The following is a 25,778-nucleotide window of genomic DNA, read 5'->3' on the forward strand; positions in this document are numbered from 1 at the left end:
TGAATTAAAGATGATGGCAGACATGCTTTGATTTTTTTTTGTCATGTGACCAACATAGGTGTCATAAAATTGATAGAAAATGTTCTGATACTATACTTAATGATAGTGTGTCCATTCACCAAGAATATGACATAACAAATAATGTTATTGATATCTGGATGTGTCCAGATTAAAGAGACACATCTCCCTTTATCTAAGCCCTGGTTTACACGTTTTTAAGTCAAAACCAAAAACTTTCGTTGTGTTTTGGGGATCCGTTTAACGACGGCGGTGCTGGGAGCCACTGAAAATGCAACTTTTTGGAACAGAGTCCCAAGGTTGAACTTTTAGAAAAAGGTCAGATGCTCTATTTGTGGAAACGGGGGGGGGGGGGGCTTTTTGAAAACGTTGCTCCTAAGAATGCGTACTATGACCTGAGAAAATGGTTCTTCTGCACATGAGCGAGTCGCTAGACAATAACAACAATGGCAACAGCAAACATCAATACCCACGAGTCCACCAACACGCTTCGTGTAAACGGACATAGTTTTCAAAACGTTGCCGTGTGAACACAAAACTTTTTGAAGCAAAAACTTAAAAAATGAAGCGTTTTAACTCGAAATGCCGTCAATATTGTGACGCTATAGGAAGTGGAAGTGTATTCCTTTCACACAACGGTAATACAGATGTCCTATTGATTGGCTGGACTTGTGTTCACAGTGTGAAATTATGAGATTCAGCTGCTTGCTTGCCTTGTGGTGTTTATGCTGCAGAATTTCTCTTTTTCCAAAATATTGTAAGTATATCAAGCAGTTTTGTTCTCCATACTAGCCAGTACATACGCTCAAACAATAATTCCCATCCTGCACTCTGACTCCTTTAGGAAAGCCACATGGTAGCCCAAGGCTTTGCCTGCTCTGGAAGTGTCAAAAATTGTATTTGCGTACGTTGAGTAAAACCTCAATAAGTCACTTTCTAGAATCTAAAGGAGACCGTAGAAACTTAGAGGGGACCTGTGTCGTGACAAAGTCTTTGGTGGGAAAAACTTGTGTGTTTATAAAGATTAAAAGTATGACCGTATCACTTCAACCAAACCCTCTCCTTTATCTATTACCTTCTCCTTGCAATGCTCTTGCAGACCACTAAAGCGTCCTGTGGTCCCCCTGTCGCCCATGTCTGCACTGACCTGTCCCCTACACTCTTTGTTCATGCATTAACAATGTGGAGCCGACACCCCATGGCTTCATATCCTCTCCACCTCATATCCTGAAACTCCGGATGTTGGGTGCTTGCGTCCCGTCCTAACCCCCCCCCCACACACACACACACACACACACACAAAAATGGTAGAAGAAAAGAAAAACGATGGAGTGGAGAGTGGGCGGAGCTACACCAGAGGTCGCTGACATCGGGCAGGGAGGTGGACACACCCTCCGCCTGAAACTGGGCCTGTAGCTATACAGTGATATCCTGTTGTAAAATATGATGACAGCTTCAAGGAAAGAAGAGAGATTCATATATAGATCACACACACACACACACACACACACACACACTGTGCACAGCATCATTAGCCCACCTTCAGCTCTCCTCCAGTGCTCTTTGCTTCTTCCCACACACCCATCTTTTATTCAGCACTATGTGGCACTTCCTCCTCCGTCACAGCTGTGTGTGTGTCTGTGTGTGTGTGTGTGTCTGTCTGTCTGTCTGTCTGTCCTTTGAGGCTTTTTAAGTGGCTCTCCCGCACAAAAAGACAGCTGTTCAAAAGAGTTTGGAGACAATGGCAGCGGCTGAAAGAGGCCCTGTGATCTCAGGTATGCTCTGTAGTTCCCATCACGCGCTGCGTTTTAATCACCAACCAAAGTCGCACATCAACCGGGCTCGTGTCCGCCGTGTTCTCCACTCTGCGAGCCAGCATCCTCACCTTCGCTCCCATCCCATTTTCATTACCCACATCCTCCCTCAACCCTCCTATTTCCTTCACTCTTTTATCGTTTTCCCCCTTCTTACCCGGCTGTCTCTCTCGCTGACAGTCAGGTTTGAGATCAGTTATTGCCCTCCTCACCCTCCTTATCCACCACATTCACACAATCGTTGACACACTCACACAGCAGTGAAGACGGCTTCATGTAAGGTTGTGCACCACTGGGAGAACCTCAACCCTCCATTACTTTACAGTCAGGCTGTTTGCACACAGTAAAAAGTTTGAGAATCGCTGTTCTGGTAGAAAACTAGTCGTCCTCCATCGACACAGATGCTTCACCTTGTGTTACGGTAAATGGACGTTCACCAGTGGTTTTGATGTTTCGTCCCATCACACTGTTCTGCAGCTCTGTTTATTCAGTTTATAGTCCCTCCTGATGGCGTCTGGGATCCTTGTGTCAATATCTTCCAGTGTCCACTGTGTTTGTTGGACTTCAGACTCAGACTTTACAAATATTTAGCTCTCTCTCCATGTTCACGGCCAAGTCCTACCCTGTTTCTATGGAAACCTGTACAGTGTCAGGGCACAGCAATGCCTCACATTTCCCCCCTAAGGACATTTAGGAATTAAATTTTAGCGAATCAGTGTGCCGACACAATTTGAAGTCAGGTTTTTCGGGAAATCACCCCCAAAAAAACTCATGTTAATTAATCATCAAAGATTTGAAACGGTCAGTCAACTAATCAGGTTTTATCAATTATGTTTTAATTACTGATAAAGAAAATAAAAAATCTCATATTGCCATAAAAATGTCTCGTTTAAAAACAAGCAATCCAATTGTTCAACTTTATTTTTTTAATATTTTAGATTTATTCCATGATAATCCGTTCAAACTGATCATTTTACTTCTTCACAAATTGAGGTGGAAGATGTTTTAAAGTGTATGCCAGTGCATTAGTTGCTGCCACAAGGATGTATGTAATTTGATTATCGTGACTGTCTTTTTACCACATTTCTTTCTGGTGTTGCACCCATTTCACTATCAATCTGTTGAGTCTACACCACAAACAGTTTTTAGTTGATCTTGTTTATAATTCAACAATTAAAAGCCATGTTTCATCATGTCTTGGCTTGTGGGACTTAATCAGGTCAAAGAAGTGGGACACTGGAATGATGTATTCAGATTTTATACCGATGCAGCATGCTGGAGCGACAGGGTCGTTGGTGTTTACGAATCTATTTACAGCCCCCTTGTGGCAGGTTGCTGTCGCTGCAGACGCGCGTACAAAGCAGCCGAGCGCTTCAGAGGCAAAGGACCGTCTGCTGGTCGTTTCCCACTGCTTTCCCCGCCGGCTGCTCTCCGATCGCTTGTTTCCAGGTGGCAGATTTAACGCAGGTCCATACCGTTCTGCTGCGTTTGCTAAATGCATCGATTTCCAAACGCTTTTTCGCGGCTGACAGATGGTTTCCCTATCAGCTCTGAGAGACGGTTAACCTTTATCGCCAAACCCACAGAAGATCTCATCTTTAGATGTTGATCATCTCTCTGCGGCTCCCATCTGGGATCTCCAGTACAGAATACACGGTCCACATGCTTGACTTGGACCAAGTTACATGTTTCCGTGGCTTGCTTACCTGCTGTCCACCACTAAGTCTCGGTCTGTTTGGCATCGAACCCTGTGAGACTCATGCTTTCTCTCGTTTCTCTCCAGATCTTCCCATGGAGTACAATCCATCAGATCATCCTCGGGCCAGCACCATCTTCCTCAGCAAGTCGCAGACGGACGGTGAGCATTGCTTCACGAATTCCTCCTTCTGCATGACAGCGATTAGCGTTTCTCTTCAAGTATTTCTCTGAGATGAACTCTAACTAACTAACTTCACATGGTGAAAGAAGAGAAGGAGGTTGTAGTTTCATGAGATGAGTATTTATGTGGCTCCTCTCATGCTTCACAGATAATGACAAAAGACAAGTAAAACGGTTTATGTGAAATAGAACTGGATTCAAATATTTTCAACAAGATTAAATATATCAACGAGAAATCATGGTGTTACTTCTCCACGAGTGTGTTAAGACGACCATTTTAATAATATTATCGCCCTAGAACATATTATGTGGACCATCTGCAGGTACAGGTTCTCAATGTTTCGCCAATTAAGGAACCCAACATTGGACTGAGAGCTGCCAGGAAAAAAAAAAAAAAGAAGGAAAACAAATCCCATTTGTAATCATTTTAATTACGAGGTTGCATCTCTACGATTTACATTTATTGGTCTGCATTCAGTAATGTGCATTAAATACATTTTAAATAATGAATGAGACTAGACCTGGCAAAACTTGAGAAAGATTGTAATTCACTATGAGAACGCCGTTTCGAGTTAGTGCACCGTTTTTGGCCGATCCACAATTCATTTCTTAAAATAATTTTATCAACTTAATGTAAAAATTTTTTACAAAAGTTTAACAAAAAAATGTATATTTATCCTTTGTGTAAACGGAGTGTTTTAAAAAAGTAGCATTTTCTCCCCCATCTCCGTGGAAATGTGGGAAAAAAAATTACACTTTTCGCTCCGACTCCATCTTATTTTAAACTGGGTAAAACACAACTTTTCTGAAAAGTTGCTACTACTCATCCGAAGTAACAGATTTATAGTTGAGTCACCCGGAGTAGAAATCCAACTTGGTCGCGTGCATGTGTGCATGTGCTTTCAATACAGAAACCGACCAACTCATGGCCTGGCGTGCCAACGACGTCGTTGTTCATCGTTTCTGCCATTTCCGTGTGAACGGACATCGTTTTCAAAACCTCAACGCAAAACTTCTTTGAAACCAAAATGCAAAAACGTTGAATTTCCTGGCAACCTGTGGCTCTGAACCACGCGACGAGCGCCGCCGCCGCCGCACGCGGCAGATTGCACATCAAGCTTAAGAAGCTCATTTCAAAGTATTCTTTCAAACTCGATCAACTCAAACGACATGTGGCGCGCTTTGTTTGGGAATCCGATGCAGTCAAACTGACACAAGGGGGGGGGGGCAAGAAAAGGTAGGTGTGACCGGCGCGCTTTCATCCATCATGAAGGCCCCAAACAGAAACTTGTGAAACCTTCATCCCAGCTGTCTCAGTGTCTGGTTTCCGCAGATCGTTGGTTTTGATCATCTCTGGCGTGCAGAGAGGAGGACTGATCCACACATCAGCTAAAATGTGAAGTTAGTTTCATAAGAATATTTCCAGTTGAAGAAGTGATCTCGGGGAGTTTACAGCCCGAAGGCTGACGTATTGATCTGGACTCAGGCTTTTCCTTCTTTTATTAGCTCTGTGAACGTCTGATCGATGAGGTTCTCAGCAGACATTTACACACTTCAGATTTCCTGCTCAATTTCTTGCACTGTGAATGACACTGTTATATACAAATAGAGCCAACTTGGACTTCTGTTTTTTCAGTTGCCGTCCCCAACAAGAGAGGTAAGCCTGTAAGGGGCAGGTAAAATGATAAGAACGTGTGTGTTAAAGGGCCGCACGCCGTTTTTGAGGCTCGTCTGTGTGGTCTCACGATCTGTGTGTCGTCTTCTGTTAGCAGGTTACCTGCTTTCGCTGGTCAGCTGCTGCTGATGTTCTCTGTGTGTGTGTGTGTGTGTGTGTGTGTTTCTTTCTCTGTTACACGTTTCAAGTCTGTAAGCTGCAACGTGATGAATCTGACTGCATGACCATGAAACAGTGTTTTGCAACGTGGCAGTTAATTGTGTTTGATATAAAAGCTGAATTCCGTCCGTTTGTCCACATAAAGCCAAATTCTTGCACTTGCATGTTGTCGGCCATCTTCCGCGCGACACTGGAGTCGATGTTGGAGTCCAACCCAGATAAGCTTGAGAGAGGTCTGTCACATGATTAACAGAGAGAGAGAAAGATGGTGGATTCAGATGTGGGATTACTTTACTTTAACTGTAAGGCGATACTGTTAACCACCTTCTGCATCATATTTTGCAAGCAATGAATTCATTATACTTCATAGTCAAAACTACCTAAAAAAAACCATACATATTATCCACTTAAGTTGAAGTCAAAAAGATCGAAAGTCGAAAGCTTCTTGTTCCCGTGATAAAGTCTAATGCAGCACAGGCTTGAGGCTGAGAGGAAACCAGTCCAACGACGTCATTCTACCATTTTAATTTGCATCACTTCACCCAGAGGAACCCCCCCCCCCCCACACACACACACACACACACACACACACACACACACACACACATACACACTTACACACACCAAAACATCCCTGTTGCCATATACAGAGTGATGGAAGCACAGCAGAGGGTGACGCCAAATCACAACGTCCCAACATTTCAAGTCGCCACATTTGTATTGAAGAGAACATGAAGACGCAGAAATAAAACTGAATGATGAATTAATCTGAACAACCTTTCACATGCTGTGTGTTCATGTAAAAAAAAAAAAAAAAAAATGCAATTTTTCCGAAGCTGCTTCCCTGTGGTTTAAAGAGGAAGATTAGCAGCTTTCTGGCTTTAAATGTGTATTAGTGTGGAAGTTGTGAACCCTGGATGAATGCTGCCCCCTGTCTGCGGGGGCGGTGTACTGCACCAGCACCCATTCTAAAGTTGAAACCTGTTCTGTCATCTTCTTGTTGCAGTCCGAGAAAAGCGGAAGAGCCTCTACATCAACCATGTAAGTGACGTGAAGGCGTCTTAACAGCGAGGAGATTTCTCGTGTCCGTTATTGATAGTAACTGTCTTACTTTGTATTTCTTTGCAAGTTCACGCACATTTCGGAGAGCAAGGTAAACGACATTTTCCAAGTAACCCAAACCTTTTATCACCGTCCTGTCGGATTCCACTGACATGCAGCCTTTAGCAGTAGTTTCTCACTGGTTTCTGTAGACAGAGCAATTCCATCCCATTGCATTAGAGTGTCTCTGTCATCGCTGTCTCAGCCCTGAGGGAACAAACTCCTGACTTTTTATTTGTTTGTTTGTTCTTAACAGAAATATTGTAATTGCACTACTCGCCTCAGGGGAGGGATTTATTATGAATTCCTTTGGGGGGAAAAAAAAACCTGACTTGTCCGTGTCAGTCTGTGTTTCATCTAAAGATAAACTCCACCATGTATGTATGTATTCAGCCTCCGACAGGGAAAGTAACACTAGTTTCTCCCTGTGGCTGCTCCGACTGTAACTTAGATATTGACGTTTAGGTGTGCATTTGTGTGTGTGTGTGTTTTCTGTGTGAATGCGTTTGGACTCCAGCACCATCCGGGCCAGGTGAGACGGAAGTACAGCTCCTGCTCCACCATATTCCTCGACGACAGCACCGTCAGTCAGCCCAACCTCAAGTACACCATCAAGTGGTAAGCGGTCGTCTTTCACACACCTCGTCCAGCGTCACACGGTCCCCTGTTGACCTTTTGACGTCTCCTCTTGTGTTTACAGCGTAGCCCTGGCAATATACTACCACATAAAAAACAGGTAGGCTGAATGGCTTTATTGTTTGTATTGCAACAGGTCACGTGCAGCGTTTGGATAGCTGATGGTGTTAATGCTGATTTACCTTCAGTTTGGAGTTTTATTTTACGCGATTCAGCAGAGTAAAGTGTAAAAAGTCAATATTCGGCAAACTTATGCAGCAGTTTTTAATACTAGTAAACTTTTTAAAAAAAAAAAATCTCTCAGCAGATCACTAGGACTACTAGTTTTAGGAGTTTTATAAATGGTTTAGTACCATTGATCATTTATTTATTTGTATATGTTTTCAATAAATCAATGGATTATCCAATCAGATTATTTTTAATGGCTGCATGCCATAGGTTTTCTTTTTCGTTTCTTTTTTTTTTACGATATTCTGACTCTCCTTCTTGCTTCCGTGTGATTTCAGAGACGTCGACGGAAGAATGTTGTCAGACATTTTCGATGAGAAGCTGCATCCGCTCTCGGTAAGGCCTTCACCTGGAGCCGTTGGGGGGGCGGGGGGGGCGGGGGGGGGATTCGTCGGCAAGACAATCGGAGATGTTTCCTCGGTGGAGCCAGTTGGACGACGGGTTCTTTCATAACTTCCTTGTCGTTTGCAGAAGTCCGAGATTCCCGCCGATTACGACAAACACGACCCGGAGCAGAAGCAGATCTACCGCTTTGTCCGGACGCTGTTCAGCGCCGCACAGCTCACCGCCGAGTGTGCCATCGTCACTCTGGTGAGCGCCCGTCTCTCTGTCTGTGTGCGCTTCTGCGCCGACTCCAGGAGGCAGCGCTGCTTCCTCACGCTCTTCTTTGACCCTTTTATACTTTCACGTGGTCACGTGAGACCTCGATGTCTTTGTGGAGAATTTTGCCATTTATAACAACTTTTCTTTGTATGAACACGGCACCTTTTGATGCGATGAATCAAGTTTGAGTCAATCACACATATTCACATTTATACATTCAGTAAATATCAGGGAAACTATTTAACCTTAAATGTTTTTAGACTGTGAGAAGAAACTGAGAGAAATCTCAAGCATGCCCAGGTAGAAAATGCAAAGTTCTCCCAGAAAGGCCTTCAAGTCTAAGATATTGTCACTCTGAGTCGAGAAGATTAACCCCTTCAGCGCCGTGCAGCCCAGATCCATTTATCTATTTAGATGAACAAATGCCTTTATATGTCATCAGACAAGTTGCATGATGGAAATGAATCAGGCTCCACTGGACAGTGCTAAAAACGCTAAGTTTAAAATAGGCATGATCATAAAATACATTTAACCAAACGGTGGAGAAGAAATGAATTAGAGTGAAAAAAAATTTGAATATGTGGATCGAGTATCAAAGATGAAATATGGAGAAGAAAAAAGTGAGGTGTGTGTGTGTGTGTGTGTGTGTGTGTGTGTGTGTGTGTGTGTGTGTGTGTGTGTGTGTGTGTGTGTGTGTGTGTGTGTGTGTGTGTGTGTGTGTGTGTGTGTGTGTGTGTGTGTGTGTGTGTGTGTGTGTGTGTGTGTGTGTGTGTGTGTGTGTGTGTGTGTGTGTGTGTGTGTGTGTGTGTGTGTGTGTGTGTGTGTCTTTATATATATATTCAGGACTCAACATGCTGAAATAATAAATACAAAAAAAAATTTGAAAATAAATACGCCATTAAATAATTACTTAAATGTTTCATTAATTATTTAAATTGATTAATTGGCATTTAATATATAAATGTGTGATTAGGTGTGCTGTTTTTCATGTTGTGTTAAGCCAACTTTATAGAGCGCTTTAAAACAACTGCAGCTGAAGCCAAAGTGCTTCACATAAATAGGCAATCTAAATAAAAAAAAAAAAGAGTGAGCAATTAAACAATAAAATACAGTAAGACAATAAAAATAAAACAATGAAAATGTGCAGCAATAAAAACGGGTGCAGACTCTAAAACATGGCAAAAGCCTGAGAATAAAAGTGGGTCTCAAGATTGGTTTTACAACATTAAAAAAACATAGTTATTTCACTATTTAATTATTTCATGGTCCGGTGTTACTCCGCTTCATGAATTTTATTTTAGCTTTCGAACTCGCCCATCAAAGTCAGTGGGTTGGTTCCCCTGCACGTCAAGTCAAGGCCGATCGATCCCAGATAATGGATTGGTACAGAGTTAGTGAACATATTCCAATTCTGTTCATTACACGTCTTGTTTCCACCAAACGGGGTGCATAACTTTCATTCCTTAACTTCTGCATGCAAGGTTCCATGCAGCCTGGTCGGGTATCCCAGGCGTCACACAAGAACACGCCTGCTGTTGACGGATGACGTCACGTAATACTCGCCAAGCTAGTATAACTTATTAACGGTGTCCTGGTTTTTCAGTTGTCCACTCACGTTCTGCATCATCTGCAAATGTAAAGAACCTCGACGATGCATATAGAATATAGTGGCATTCATTCGTCATAGTTTTGTTTGATCAGGGTGGCTTCTTCCTGAAAACGATGCCCCTCCAGTACATAGTGTCAGCGCGGGCTGCAGCTATCATTTTCTACGAGCTGTTTTCCACCTGCTGCCAGATCTGAGCCACAGCTGAGATGGGAGAACATCGCCTGCAGGCAGAAACTCACCCAATTAACCACCTCAGCCTTGTTGAAACAGCACAATGAAACCTATTATTTTTTTTTTCCGATCTGTTTCACATCCTCTTGTTATTAGTCCGACGTTAAAACAGCCATTAAAAGTCTACGTGGTGTTTTGGGGAGTCGGGATCATGACAGTGACGGCTCTTCTGCCCACAATATTCTCTCCTGTTCTTTTAAAAAAAAAAAATAATAATAAAAATGTCTGCAAACTCGTCTGAGAGCTGGCAGATTTCAGAGCTTGAAGCAGCAATAACGGGTCTGAGTTTCGCTGAGTGTGCAGGAAATGCTCTTCATGGAGAAGTGCGATCCTGTCAAGAGAGGAAAGCAGCAAACATGAGACCGACCGACACTGATGTTGCCGGCGTGCTGGTTAAAATTATTACATTTACCGCTCAAGGAAAGCAGGCACTCGTGTTTGCAAGCTTTTATGGAATTAAAAAGTGCTTCAGTTGTCAACGCACAGCCAATTACAACTTGCCCCGAGCCGTTGGGAGCAGAAGAATGGCTCCTCTCACAAACGCCAACAACGTGACGATCAGTGGATCTTCCAGCTCCTGGTTGCCTCCAGGCTGCGTGAGCTCAGCTCGGTGAGGTGTGGACGGAATGAAGGGCTTCTCTGTTGGCATGGATATTTCATGAGGAAGCTCCAGGGAGGCCGGATTTCTTCACAGTGCGATCTGTTTGGGGAGGAGGAGGAGGAGGAGGAGGAGGAGGAGGAGGAGGAAGTGATGGGAGAAAACAAAGGATTCACATCAGACATGTTGAATTTGTAAGCGTTATAACCCCAAAAATATAATCTGCATTCAGGTTGTTTTTTTAATTAAGTGTATTGTAAAGCTAAATCTTCCAAACGAGGTCTTCAGTCATGTTTTCTTTTGCCTGTTATGTCTATGGCTGCTTGTATTTATATATTTATTGGTTTGTTTCTATTTTACCAACTGTTCGCAAAAACTAATAACCCGAAATTTTCAGGGATGATTCGTCATCACCCAAGAACTAATCGAGTTTATTTTGAGAGCAATTGGGTCAAACGTCAAGGTCGAGGTCTCGAAAAGGTCAAAAACGTATTTTCGTCATAACGCGGTCCGTTTTAATCTGATTGATGTCAAACTGACGCCAAAATGTTCCGTTTTTATTTCCCTGTATTCTGATATGCCATGTGATGCAGGGACGTTTTCACCCTGGTTAGCGGGTGGGGGTCAGTGGTCAGTGGGACGGGGTCACATGGGAATTGTAAAATGTGTGTAAATGTGTGTCAAACAGTGATTACATGAAGCGATTCAAACGACCATGACAAATGGAAGGAGTGGTGTCTTGGATCAAATTTCCTCGTAACCCATCGTTTTCAATGGTCACAGATGTGTCGTTGGCGAAGGTATGCGCTCTACTGAGTGCCCGTTCTAGTTCTTGGAGTGGTTTTGGCCCAGATGGTGCGGTGGGTCAACTTCTTGGCGTTCTTCTTTATGGTTTGATGTTCGACTCCGTCCACAATCTGACCCGAGACTTCAAACTGCCAAAGCGATGAAAATGAAACAAAGGCGCGTGTAACTCATTCGTCGCACGTCTCTCGGTCACAGGTGTACCTGGAGAGGCTCCTGACGTACGCCGAGATCAACATTTGCCCCGCCAACTGGAAGCGCATCGTGCTGGGAGCCATCCTTCTGGCCTCCAAAGTCTGGGACGACCAGGCGGTCTGGAACGTCGACTACTGCCAAATTCTCAAGGACATCACGGTGGAGGACATGTGAGTTTCTGGAAAAAGAAACCTCAGCGTGTTGGCAGAAGAGTGTATTTTGTATACTGTATTTTGCACCAGAAGGTTTCATCAAAATGGGCTTTATGTCCAGATTGTTGTCATTTTCTGCATCAATTGTTTGGTTTTGCGAAATCAAATCCATCTTCTTAGCTTGCCGGAGGGGGAAAAAAAAATAAATCACACATGGAGAATATCCAAACTTTTTGGCACCCCCAAAAACAAATCCAGTCATTTTTTTAATTTATTTAATTTTTTGCAGCCTTAACCAAAGAGACAGCACACACAACTGGCAGACACCTCGTCGGGAGCATCGGACCAATTTCCTGGTCGCCTCAGGATGTTTTGACCATTTTCTGTCAATTTGACCAGTGATAATATACCAAGCCGAAGTGAACTGCAGTATCAGTGCCTGCGGATCGACGGGTTATTGCTTATCAGCTCTGTTCTTAGTACAGGTTGTGTCTTTCAGCCTTATGTCTCAAGTCGGTGCGGCCCAATTTCATCCTGAGTGGGTAAAATAGTGCCATTATAAGCTTTGAATTGAACTTTTTCTTTATCGCGGCGCAGAGTATACGTGATGGAAATGTCTACATTTTCACAAAACTACTGCCAAACATGACTGCAGTCTCAACATAAAGGCCGTTTTAATGAAACCTTCTTGTGTTAAATACAGTGAAATGTCCAGAACACTTCTCCTGTAGTTGTTGCATTATGTACGTTAGCTTTGAGGCTGATATTAGTTTTGCTCGCAATGATCTCAAGGCCTCAGTGTTGTTTTCCGCTACTCGTAAGAATTTTTTCTTTTTTAAATTCCATATTTTCTTTTAAATTTTGACCGTTTCCTCTGTGGTTTGGCTGAATTTGGCCCGCGGGCCTTATGTTTGACACCCCTGCTCTATGACCTTGGGTCTGTAAATGTGATCGTGACACATCATAAATTATAAAGCAAATTAGGACTGCTATAATACTAACTGTGCACTGCTCTCTCCGGTCAATTCACTTCCATCAACAGTTTTATCTGCACAAGATGCTTCCTTAAAAATCAGTGATTTACAGATACATTATGTTGAGCTTTGCTTTAGACTTAAAGTTTGCAATCAATACAGATTGACTACAGTTCAATAAGGGTTGCATGCCAACACTTTCATACAATTTCCTCATTTAATTTCCACACACAATACCTAATATTCCTAGTTACAGAGCTTTAAATGGTCCCTTTGCGCTACACGAGCTCCAGAAATGACTCAGACAGTTAAAATAGTTTAAATGATCCGTGCTTGGGAAACATCTTCAGCTGTTGTCGTAAACATTTCCTCTTTGCTGGTGTATCTTTCGACCCCCCCCACCACCACCACCACCACACACACCCCACCCCACCCACTCTGTTCCCAGCAGGCTGAGAATAGACTGCGATTGTGAAGCCCTTCGAGAGGTGTTGAGCGTCGCATAGACGGTGGCCTGGACGTGCTCGGTGTGACCTCTGCACACTTTGTCACACACCCTTCAAGGCTTTTCGTTGTGATTCTGACTTCAGGAACAATATTTAGAAGAGAGGCAGTGAGCTCGCATCACCTCCCACCCCTTCGCTTCGTCACCTTTTCCTTCTCGATCAGGGGTGTGGAGCTCATTTGAGCTCAGTTTTCATCGCTTGTTCTTTTTTTAATTTAACCAGGAAAAACCTCGGTGAGATTGAAAATCTCTTTTTCAAGTGTCCTGGCCAAGATGGGCAAAAAAAAAACCAAAAAACATCAGGCATAACAGGAAATTCTACACACACACACACACACAAGAAAATATCAACTCATTAAGCGACACAGAAGCAAAGAAAGACTTAAAATAAAAAGTAGATCATTTAAAACATCTGCAGACAGATGTGTCCGTCTCCAAGTCGCGAAGCAACTTCTTAAAGAGTCCAGTGAAACCAGGTTTTGAAGTTTCAAGTCTTTGTTGTATCCACGACTCTTAAGAAATCTGTTAAAGAAAATGTTTGTTGTTTTTTTTTTTTTTTTTTTACATTTTGCTTGGTGGTTTGGCCGGATTGGCGCCTCCTTCTGGTCATCTTTGGCCCACGGTCCTTATGTTTGACACCCCGGTTCTAGATAAATGCGTCGACTTGTCGACAGTCCAGAATTAAGCCTGGCTTTTCCCAGTTCCTCCAAACCATAATACTTATTCTCGCTGCATTCATGAAAGCCACTCATGTGACCCATATACCACATCGGACCGACGAAGACGGGAATCTCTGCGGGATCATCCCGAGGAGCAACACGACGCTGACCCTCACTGCCTTCACACGCCGACGCACCAGTGCCTCTCTATTCTTGTCCTGTGGGCTCACACTCCTGGGGCGGCTTTTGTGGGATCCACCTGTTCGGTGACGCTTTCCAGCGTGTACCGTCGCCAGACAGTGACTCGGGATTTGACCAGAATTTCCTGCCAAGTCGTTCAAGTGTTTTCAAGCCTCCGATTCCCTGAAAGTGAAGTGACATGATGGAGAAAGTCGTAGGAGCTGATTATGATTTTTTTTTTTTCCATGAGGATAAATATCTATACATCACCAACCAGCACTACATCAATCCTCTAGATCAGGGGTGTCAAATATAATTCAGCTGAGCCACATAACAATGATTTCATCTTGAGTGGGCCAGACTGGACTAAAATAGTGCCATAATAACCTTTTGAATTGAAACTTTTAAGTTTTCTTTTGTTGTGGCGCAGAGTACACGTGTTAAAACGTCTTTATTTTTCCAAAAACCTAACAATTGTGACCGAAAATGACAAAATTCTCAACATTAAGTCATTTTTACTGAAACCCTCTGGTGCAAAATGCAGTGAAATTTTTACAGTTTGCTTGGTAGTTTGGTCGGATTGGAGCCTGCTGCAAGCCTTATGTTTGACAAACACATCTTTTTTAGACCGTAAGAGTAAACCAGTGGAGAAAACTTAAACCAATTCAGACAGAAACCCCATATAGAGAGGATTTAAAACCCAAACTGTTCTTGGGATCACTCTTAATCTTTGACATAATACTAAAAAAAAACCTATTAAGTTATAATTGCTTATAAATATTGGCTGAAATTTTGGGATATTTTCCCCAAAAAAATGAATACTCACGAAAATGACTCCGATCTCCACAAAGTCCATTTTGATGAAACCTTCTGGTGCAAAATACAGTGAAATGTCTCAACATTAAAAAAACTGTTGCATTATTACATTTTTTCACAAACACACTGACAGCATGGCTTTGAGGCGAATGCGAGTTTGTTCACAATGATCTCGCCGTGTCGTGTTGTCCGCTGAGGAAGAGAAATCCACGAAAAGGTGAACGGGTGCGGGAGAAATAACACACGGCGATATTAGTTTGGCTGCGTCTAAATTTAGCCCGTCTGTTGCCGCATGCCTGTAAATGTGCGCCGGCGAGAAACAAAAGGCGCGGGAGAGAAGACGGATCGCGGCTGCGACGCAAAGTGAATCGGCGGTGACTGAAGAGAAGCAGATGAAAGCGTCTGTCGCCGCGCACGAGGCCATGCATGACAATAGGCATCTTCAGGATGCGGGATTGAAGCTCTTTCTTACACATAATGCTGGGAGATTAGGTCGCGCTCCCTTTCTCTGTGCGGAGAGGCTTATGCACGTGGGTGCACTAGAGATCGGCACCCTACATGTGTGAGGTTATAGATCTGCCAGGAGAAAACATCCCATGTGTATGAAGCCTTTCCAGTTGCGCTCGTCATGGACTCAGGCTCACGTCTTTCTGCTCTCTCGTTTGTCATTTCTTTTTTTTCTTTTTCTTTTTAAAGGAACGAGTTGGAGCGGCAGTTTCTGGAGCTGCTGCAGTTCAACATCAACGTGCCGTCCAGCGTCTACGCCAAGTATTACTTCGACCTGCGCTCGCTGGCCGAGGCCAACAACCTGAGCCTGCCGCTGGAGCCGCTCAGCAGGGACAAGGCTCAGAAACTAGAGGTGAGGAAGACCCGCCGCGACAGGGACACTGAGCGAGACGTCGGTCCTTGTTTCTGCAGCCACATACACACCATGCTGTGATGCACGGTGATTTCTGACACTTTTCTGTTGGAGATAGTATTAGAATCTGAATCAGTTCACCTGTGACCCACGACATTTTCTACTTTTGATAGACCAGGAACAGCCGACATGAGCAGAAGTTATTGAAATGCTCTTGGCCCAGTTGTTTATTTACCAATTTACAAAACTTTTAGATTCTCAATTTTTCAGCTGATCAATTTTAAAGTTACTCTACCAGAAAGTTCGGGGGTTTAGCCAATCCCAATCAAGGTCGGCCCTCCCTTTGATTCTTCCCACAATTAGGCAGCTCTGCTCTGGCACATGGCACCACGAGAGGAAGTACTTCCTCCTCTTCCCAAGATGGGCATTTGTAGGCGGAGCCAGTCCAGCTCTGCCCCGGGGGACGTGTTTGTCTGAGTGTAATGATGAGTTCTAGTACATCAACAACTAAAACTGGGTCCTGAATTTAAAAAATTTGTCGTGTGGATTCTGGTAGAGGAGCTTTAATGACATAATAATAGGTTTTCCCTGTTGTGTCCCGCTAACTAAAAAGGCTGTGTGATCCACTCCGCCTGGTTCTAATCTTAAGACTGTAAATTAGTTTAAATTGTAAATTGGACCACATCTGAAACCAGTTGGGGATTTATGGATTTTCATTCAGACACACGTCACAGAAATCTTCTGGATTATCGAACCAGAGCGGCCATTACTAACGTGGCCATGCAGTTTCACAGTCTCATTCGTGCCGTTTGGTTTCCTCAGGCGATCTCGCGGCTGTGCGACGACAAGTACAAGGACCTGAGGAAGTTGGCCAAGAAGCGCTCGGTGAGCTCCGACAACCTGGTGGTGGTGCGGTGGTGTCCGGCCATCGTCTCCTAACAGCCGCTGGGGGAAGGTAGAGGTCAGACCTGTGCCGTACTCCTGCCCGGTGAGCAAGCAGTCATATCACACACACACACTTCCACCCAACCAGGCACTTTAACCGGTGCGACGGCGCCCTCTCTGGTGGTTGTACATAGAAGAAAGTCCTGCCGGCCGCCCGCACTGAACCAAACGGACCCGAGCTCAAGCAAACTGCAGCCGCTGGGAGGAAAGACTGTGAAAAGGACACGATGAGAGCAGCGTCCCTCCGTCTCGCCACGGACGATGGAGGCGACGGAGGGAGGCCGTGTGCACTCCGTCTACTTTTCATCTTCCGTTTCAGCCGCCGATGCGCGAGATGAGAGTTTGGCCGCTTGTAGGCACACTGCACATCCTGAAAGCTCAGACCTTCAGACCTCCTCCTGTTTTCTTTCTTTCTTTCTTTTTGTTTTTTTTTGTTTTTTTGCATTCCTCCACTCGCCGAAAAGACTCGTACATTCCACTGGCGAAAAGTCACAACCAATCCACACAGAGCAACGCATGGCTTCGTATCCACAGACTGGAGGACAGACGTGAGACATACTGTAGACTTCCTTCACTGCCATCGTCCTGACCCGCGGTGCCTGTAATAAGCTTGTTTGACTCCTCCGAACAAGGAACCCTACGCTCTTTACTCGTCTTCGTTTGGGACTTTTTGTACGCTCGTCCTCGCCCGCGGGTAGAAAAACAGCACAAACGTTCCAGAAGCCACTCGATTCCCGCAAAAAGGACAGAAAACGGAGACGACAGGAAGGGGAGATTGTATATGTTGTTTTTTTTGCTAAATCCTCTTTGTATAGTGTGAATACGGCAGCATCTGTAGGCTGAGGTGTAAAAAGACCGAAAAACAAGAGCAGAGTGACGTTAGACTATTTATATTGGAGGAGTTTTTAACCGAGGGGACAGAAAACATGTGATCCTACGACAAATCAAGAGAATGGTAAAGTATTAAATGGGAGACACCACTAATTCTTTTTTTTTCTTCTTCTTCTTCTTCTTCTTCTTCTCAACATTGTCGCGCCGCAGAAAAAGCCAATTTTATGTGTTCCAATACTGTATGTGATGAATAATTAAGATTCAAGCTCTTTCTGTTGTTCTTTTAGATTTTTTCTTTTACCCTCGCTTTGTAAACACGCCATGTTTGAAGCGATTTGCTGCCATGGAAACGGCATAAAAGCTTATCAGACGTTTTATACTTTAATTTAAGGCGCTGTAGTTTTTCAATAGCCTTGACTCAGCTGACAAAACATGGTATTTTTGTATTGTTGGGGTTTTTTTTCCGCCATTCTTCTGCCTATTCGAGTGGTTGCTCTCAGTCTTCATGACTCCAACCGTCCAGTAATTCAGCTCTGAATGTTTTAATGCAACATTATGCAGTCCATTCCAAAACTCTCAGCTTATTTCTTTTGGGGGTTTGTTTGCCAAGTTTTCGCAATTTAAGTTCATTTTGTTCGATGAATTTGAGAGAAATCGAAGCTATTTAAAATCATTTTTGATATTTTCACAACTACTGCCTCTCAAAATGAGTTATTTAGTCACTTTTTAGGTTTATAACTTGAATCAAACTCCTGATCAGTTTAATTTTGCCTCTCCAAAAACCACAAAGAAAACCCTGACTGGATTCAGACTAAACAGACACCGTAAAACTATATTTTCTGACACCTCGCCTGAGACATTACTTCTGAGAGCTTTTTTCATTCTTTACAACTGTGTGGCACAATGTGACGACTTCTGATCATTCCGATTCATGCGTTTATTGATCTGATGAGTATTATTGGGATATGGAGGGGCTGCATGTTGGTGCTTTATTTTACCAACAAAATCCTGATAACTTTTTCATCGTGTTTTTTTTTTAATTTTTTCATTCCTGGTTCACTCTTATTTTCTGGACCTTTCTTATAGAGGAAATAGAAAACATCTGAGACTCTACACCGAACGTAGAGTCAACTCACTCTCACTTTACAGGGATTAGCAAATTAAAAGTTTTTTTTTTTTTACATATTTTGACTTTATAAAAGGGGTTGTTTTGCTTTATGTTCTGCTGGATTCACTGTAGACGGTCATGTGGTTGGGTAAAGCAGTGCTCTAAAACCCTGATCATGAAGATTTCTCCTGCTACAATACCCGGAATAGAGAAAAGCATCCAAACTGGGAATATGGGAACTTTTTGAAAAGCTCCCAGAAACTAATGTGTCATTCAACGTGGCATCGTTACATTAAAAATATGGAATAACAAAACCCACTGCAGGTTAAAGTGTGAAACACAGTATTTCTATCCATTAACTTTTTCTTAAACACTCCCAACTCAGAAGTCGGAATTTCCCAGAGAGGGATTTTTTTTTCCCATTTTCTTGCCGTCCGCTTGCATCTCTTCTGTAAAATCAAGCGTAGGGTGACGTCTAAATCCACACACAGAAGCTCCCCAGGACCAGAGGTGGAAACCACCTGCAGGATTTCGATTCGTTTTATTTCACGTTCCAGTTTCTATGTCGGCGGTTTGCGTGTTTTACTGGCAACTTGCGCCACCGAGTTCGGTTCATTTGTTCGCGTCGCCGCTGGAGAAGGGATCGGATGTAGAACCAAAGCGGAGGAGACGTGACGGACGATCCTGGAGTCACGAAGAAGAGAGTCGGGTGTTGGAAAGAGAAGCCAGAAAGCTGTTGGAGGTGTTCAACGATTGTATGTCTTATTTATTGTGTGTGTGGGTGCGTGTATGTGTATGTGTGTGTGTGTGTGTCTCATAGCACTGAACTCTACCTCTGCATAGAGTTTTACTTTAGTCTCAACTTCTCTGAATCCCAAACTGACTTCTGTCTGGCCCTCTTTTCCTCTTTCCATATTTCTGTCTTCAAGCAGTCGTACCGTACTCATTTCTATGATTTTGTCTCGTTCGTTCCTGTTCTCAGTTTGCCAAACTCCGTCTTCTTCTTCTGTATGATTTTGAAGTCCCGCTCCCGTTTCTCTTCTGAAACAATGTTTAGGAAAACAAAACAAAAAAAAGAATTGTGCAAGAATTAAAGTCTTAAAACCTCGCTACCAACAGTGTGTGTTTTATTCCATTTCATGTGACATAAATTATCAAACTACACTATTATCTACAAGAGAATGAAGCTGTTAAAGCAAAAACAAAAACCTGTCTAACCTCGGTGACCTCGAGGTTAGACAAAACAAGCACTTGACGGGTTGAATATAATGGCTATAAATGCAAATAAAGCAAAAATGATAAAACCAATTTCAAAGTTAAAGCTCGCGCTTCAGCGTGTTGGGCTGCTGCTATTTGCTGCTTGTCTTGTAGGTTTAAACCAGGTTCAAGGTTACTTTGTTAGTACCCGTGGGGAGATTTGTTTTTCCCTGATTTTTCGGATGCATTTGGCACGTCGTAAACAAATAAAGACACTCAATGAACCCGACAAGCAGATAATTGGTCGAGCGACGGAACAGCACAGCTTGTGCCAATGATGTCATTCGGGCCACTTAATTTACCACATTTACCCCGCGAGCCTCAGCAAAAGCAGACGAGGCATAAGAAGGTGCCAGTGACTGTCAGAAAATCTTCTTCTCGAAAGAGATCCTTCAGCATTTCCTCACTTTTTGAAAGAAGGAGCGCAGATATTTCACGGAAACTTGACTGGGGTTTATTATTGGTGTTTAGACGTGACTCTTCCTGCAGGTTGCTGCAGATCTTCTGCTCAGTAACTGAAAACAGGTGTGCATTGTTCCCCGCTCGGCTCGCCGTGGACTCTCCCAGAAATGTTTCCATTAGGTCACACCGTGCTCGAAAATGAGATGATTTTCAAACACAAGTCGTTTCTGCGTATCGCCTCCAGCTGAATTTTGCTGTATCATCACGTTGCCTGCATGTCATGAGTCTCCACCACATTTCCCTGAGCCCACGGTGCGTCCCCCCCGTTTACTCCTCTGTGGCGTCTGTAAGGGTTTCAGTAGTGAAACTGAACTGTGCCCAATGTGCTCAACATGCAGCACGCACCATTTTTAAATAAATACGTCGACGTTATATCGTTGTGAGAAGTTCAGCTCATTTCCTGTTTCAAGCATATTCAAGTGTAGCTGTCTAGTCTAACTGTTCTTCATGGGGGATTCTTGTTTCTTTAATCCGACTGGGGAGTGCTAATGAGCCCTGATTTACAGTGGTTATAAGTGGAGCCGTGACCTTCTAAAAATCATGAATGTTGGGAAAGAAAATCTGATTTATCTGTAGAATCCAACTTTGATCTACACCTCAGATTTCTCTCCATATCACGTGACAACACAGTAAATCCTCGTCACTCAGAGAGCAAAATCCCTCATATCTCCATATTATCTCAGTTCATCGCTCGTATTTCTTTACGGAGCAGCCAGTTAAAACGCGCTCGCCACTGTACCGCAGAACTTAACGCTCGGGGTCAGAGTGAGCGGGCCAGGAGAGGCTCGTTCCTCTCCTGCAAGGACGACCGGCAGCACTAAAATATCTCTGCAATGCCAGGACGGCGACGTGCCTTTGGAAGTGTGTTAAGAATAGACCCACAATGGGGCTCGCTCCCGTCTTCTGTTGTCTGAGGACAGACGGTTTGTCTGCAGGGGACAGAGGAGGAGGAGGCAAGACGGGACTCTGGTTTAGCTCGTTTCTTCTCCCCGGAGGTCGGATCAGATTGGACTTTTAACGCTTCTGGATCCGGACACGTGTTTCCTCTCCTTGAGGCGGATTGTTTCGGCCCGATGACGAACCCGGGGGTCACCGCTGTGCCTTCCGGAGACGCCGTGAAGCCAGATAGATGAGATAGTGGACAGATAATTGAGCGTGGGGATAAAGGTCTCGGGCCTCGTGGGCCGGAAGTGGAGAGTTTGGAGGGATTTGGAAGCATGGCGGGATCGAGTGCCTTCGACGTCCTCTTCATCGCTGTCAATCACAGCATCACTCTGATGGGTGAGTCGACGTCACTGGTGAAATGAGGCTTGAAATCTACGGCTCCGTTTATTTCAAGTGGGGAAAAAAACACATCGTTTTAACATTTTCATTTCCGAAAAGTTTTGCATTCACACGTCACATTTACATTACGGCGTTTCAGAAGCCAGAGAGACTAATGCTGCGTTGACACACAGCCAAGGTGCTTTACAAATATCATTTTTCAGTCATTAGTGACACATTCCTAACATTGTTAATGTGGCGTTCAGATGCATAATGTCACATTAAGAATGTTAGGAATGAGCCACGAATGAGGGGAAAATTATATTTATGAAGCATCTTGCCTGTGTGTGAACGCAGCATAAGAAGATTCTTCCCGAAACAATAGACTCAACAAACTGCCTTGTACATATACGTTTTGTATTATTTGACACTTTAATTTTACCTCGCTTATTTTCCACATGTTTATAAATATACATATTTATCTGTTATGTGCTCTAATTGTCATTATTATTATCATAACTGTGTTTTAGATATTTATTCTTCTACTATTTTAGTGTTTGGAACAAGTACTAAAAACACATCACAGCACATTGTACTGCAAATGATTGTGACAAATAAAGAGCTTGACTTGACCGAGTCGTACAGTTTTCAAAAACCTGCATTTCCAGTGACTCCGAGGAACGTCGTCTTGTAAACTGAACCCCCGAAACGCAGTCTTAAGTCTTTATGACATTTGATTTTTATGTTGTTTTCTTTTCAAAATTATTGACAGGAAAAGTGTGGCTCATTGTCATGATCTTCCTCCGCCTCCTCATCCTCGTCTTCGCCGGCTACCCGCTCTACCAGGACGAGCAGGAGAGGTTCGTGTGCAACACCATCCAGCCGGGCTGCGCCAACGTCTGCTACGACCTGTTCACCCCCATCTCGCTGTTCCGCTTCTGGCTGGTGCAGCTCGTCACCCTGTGCCTCCCCTCCGTCGTCTTCATCATCTACGTGATCCACAAGGTGTCCAACGCCCTCACGGTGGACCTGAACGCCAAAGCCTTCCGGCTGTTTAGGATCCGCTGGGAGACGTCCGCAGGCAAGGAGGCGCCACTGCTGGTGGAGCAGGGGGCGTTAGCCCGGTGCTTCACCGGAGCCTACATCGTCCAGCTGACGTTCAGGACGCTGCTGGAGGCCGGGTTCGGAGCGGCTCACTACTACCTGTTCGGTTTCTACATCCCCAGGAGGTTTCTGTGCCAGAACACCCCGTGCACCACGCAGGTGGACTGCTACATCTCCAGGCCCACCGAGAAGACGGTGATGCTCAACTTCATGCTGGGCGTGGGCGCCCTGGCCCTCCTCCTGAACATGCTGGACTTCATCTGGGCCGTCAAGCGCTCGCTGAGGCAGACGAGCAAGAGGAAGATGATGGTGGAGAAACTCTTTGCAGAGGAGGAGCGGTGTTTTCTCACAGCGAGACAAACGTCGACGGGGACCGAGCCCGGCAACCCCGTCGCCCAGCAGGATGTGGAGGCGGCGCTCGGTCGAATGGAGAGTTTCCGGAAGAGGCAAGGCAGCAAGGGTTCGACTGCAGGGGGGGCGCTTGATTTAGGTCAGGAGCTGCCGCCGCTGGAGCGCTGCTCTCCGAGACCCCCGGGTTCTAATGCCAATGGGAACAACGGCTACTTTTCCCGAGAGGGTTCCCTGGAGAGGGACGGCAGCGAGGTGGCGCTCTGCCCTCAGGAGCTGCTGGGGACGCCCCGATCCATCCGGGTCAGCAAGCGCAGCAAACTCAAACCTCCGCCGCCGCCCAGACGGACTCTTGGATTACCATCCGGGGCGACGGCAGCCCCGGGCGCGGACGTCTCCACGACAACGGCGATCTGTACCCGGAGGGTGGGTCAGTACACGTTGGTGGAGCTGGGCGGTGGTGCGGAGCCACTGACGAATGAGGACGGGCAGGAGAAGAGATCGGAGTGGGTGTGACATCGAGCGGTGGTTGCGATTGACAAACGGTTGTGGTCTGATGTTCTCACGTGAACCGTCATCAGTAAAGACGGTGTTTCCGCTCCGGTTTCCATCACGGCGGCGGGACCACGTCTCCTCCGAAGGGAAGCTTCGCTCCGGTGATGAAAAAGTGACAAGACTCCAACGCGCCCTCCAAACAAAAGCAGACATGAATGACGGGACTCTCAGGCCTCAAGTGTCCTTCAGGCGAAACCTCAACCTTGAAAGAAATCTGAACGAGTGCCGGCCACCTGTTCCACTCACGGGGTGTTTTACTGCCCCGAAATGCCGTCGGTGAACAAAGGCAAGGCCTTGAACTGTCCTAAACACGCAACCCTCCCACCTCGGATTCTCTATATGACACCTCTTCCCTCTTGTGTGTGTGTGTGGGGGGGGGGGGGGGGGGGGGTCACCGGGGTCAGAGTGGACACGGGCAGCCTCGAGGTGTTTGGATGACCTTTTGGAATGAAAAAGGGTCAAGTCAAAATGAAAAGCTTGCGACGGTGGCTATTACCAGAGAGGAAGCATAGAAAAGGATTCCTCCTCAAAAGGACACGGCGAAGGCCCTTCAAAGCTGACAAGGGATCACAAAGCAATTACACACACACACACACACACACACACACACACACACACACACACACACACACACACACACACACACACACACACACAGAGGGGGCTCAGTATTTATGGAGACGGCTTGTCACTCTATTTCAGGGCCTCATGGAGCTTAGGAGGAATACAAACCTTAACGCACTGTGACACTGGAAATAGAGCGCGGTGGAGGAACGCAGCCTGTTGCCCTTCAGGATATCTGCAGCTTTGCTTCACCTCCGCCCACGTCAACAAGTGGACCGTCTGATTTACGCCCGTCTGCTGAAATGTGTCCCGCGTCATCCGTGCAGACCCTCAGCCCAGATTTGCAGACCATACGGACTAATTGACCCCCCCCCACACACACACACACACACAATAAATCAGCCTCATCACTCTCGTTGTCTGTCACCGTGTATCCGAAGGCGCCGGCCTCAGTGTAAAGGTATAACTCTTGATCTTCGTGCCTCTTGTGGTGTTTTTTCTTTTTTTCTTTTTTTGAAGATGACTACTAAAGCTTGCAGCCTCGTATATCACCCAGCTACACAGTGCGGCCCCCTGGGGGGGCTTACGCCATGTAGTTTGTCATTTATACATGCAAATGTTTTTTTTTTGTTTTTTATTTTACAATTTTAACTGGAAGGAAATTACTTCATGCAAACTCAAAACATTCACTGTTTTGTTTTTTAAAATTTTGGAAAGCTGTCTTATTCAATAAATGAATTTAAAATAACCTGAAAATGTATACATGATTCATTGTTATGCCTTTTTTTTTTTTTTGCTTATACTGCTGTTTCCCAGTAATTCTATAGTAATTCATATATTCTATTTGTATAAAACATATACAGCTTCTCATAAGGATAAAGTAACTTTTTTAAAGCATTTCACTTAAGTTTGTGTGTGTCTCTGTGCTTTGTGTTTATGTCTCATCCACGCTGCAGGCTGAGTTCCTGCTGCCCTCCAGTGACACACAACATGAAGTACTGCCTCGTGTTGAAACACACACTCAGCAGCTTTCTGGGACTGTGGTTGTTCATTTTTACACGCTTCAAGCTTCAAAATATACCGAAAAGCGAAATGTCATATTAGTCGATCGATGCATTAAAAAAAATTAAATAACTAATGAAAAACAAGATTTGTTTCCCCCTTCAGGACACTTCAGAATCATAAGGAAGCTGCAGAGAGCATCAGAAATTGCAGTAATATCCTCTGTATTTTTTGTATTTTGTGAAATCATTTCACATTTGTTTGGTACAGAAGCAGTTCTGCAGTTAATTAATCTAACTGGTGTCTATAGTATTTACACCTTTTTGACTCGAGTGCCATTTAAAACCTAGAATTGACAGAAAACTACTAATCTTTAGTATTAATGAACCCTGTGTAAAGTCTACTTGTGTATCTTCAGTATTGTGTCTCAGTGTCCACAATGGTTCCGGTTCCTGGTCCTGCTTTAGAATAATCTCTCCCTCCAATGCACCATTGCCTCTCACCCAGGGTCTTTCCAGGAAAAGGCCCAGCCGGTGGACGACTCCAGCTGGAGGGAGAATCGTCGCCGCTTCGCTCGGCTGACCTACAGGAATGCTGGTCTGGAGAAGCAGTGCACAGAGCAGAGAGGATTGTGGGAGAAAAACC

At 44.6% G+C, this 25,778-nt stretch overlaps 2 protein-coding genes across 6 annotated transcripts in view; both read left to right on the top strand.

Moving 5' to 3' along the window:
- ccny (cyclin Y) overlaps nt 1–24,318 on the top strand; it is a 45,828-nt gene extending 21,510 nt beyond the window's left edge. Inside the window, exons 2-13 of one of the 5 annotated variants that reach the window (XM_080489464.1) lie at nt 3,616–3,690; nt 5,347–5,367; nt 6,551–6,585; nt 6,674–6,697; nt 7,163–7,263; nt 7,346–7,381; nt 7,788–7,845; nt 7,981–8,100; nt 11,553–11,719; nt 15,532–15,694; nt 16,517–16,682; nt 24,270–24,318. In XM_080489464.1, the coding sequence (XP_080345590.1) occupies nt 3,616–3,690; nt 5,347–5,367; nt 6,551–6,585; nt 6,674–6,697; nt 7,163–7,263; nt 7,346–7,381; nt 7,788–7,845; nt 7,981–8,100; nt 11,553–11,719; nt 15,532–15,694; nt 16,517–16,633 (917 nt within the window). In that variant the 3' untranslated portion in view covers nt 16,634–16,682; nt 24,270–24,318. Of the gene's footprint in view, nt 1–3,615; nt 3,691–5,346; nt 5,368–6,550; nt 6,586–6,673; nt 6,698–7,162; nt 7,264–7,345; nt 7,382–7,787; nt 7,846–7,980; nt 8,101–11,552; nt 11,720–15,531; nt 15,695–16,516; nt 19,693–24,269 lie in introns of those variants that run through there. The other 4 variants (XM_080489463.1, XM_080489466.1, XM_080489465.1 and 1 more) reach the window with 4 other exon arrangements.
- Nucleotides 21,515–23,528, top strand: gjd4 (gap junction protein delta 4; the record flags this gene model as incomplete). Its single annotated transcript, XM_080489926.1, has 2 exons — nt 21,515–21,578; nt 22,333–23,528. 2 exons carry the CDS (start codon nt 21,515–21,517, stop codon nt 23,526–23,528), a joined length of 1,260 nt encoding a protein of 419 aa, XP_080346052.1.
- Nucleotides 24,319–25,778: the final 1,460 nt, after the last annotated feature.

Source organism: Lipophrys pholis (assembly GCF_963383615.2).
Source record: "Lipophrys pholis genome assembly, chromosome: 20".
NCBI lineage: Eukaryota > Metazoa > Chordata > Actinopteri > Blenniiformes > Blenniidae > Lipophrys > Lipophrys pholis.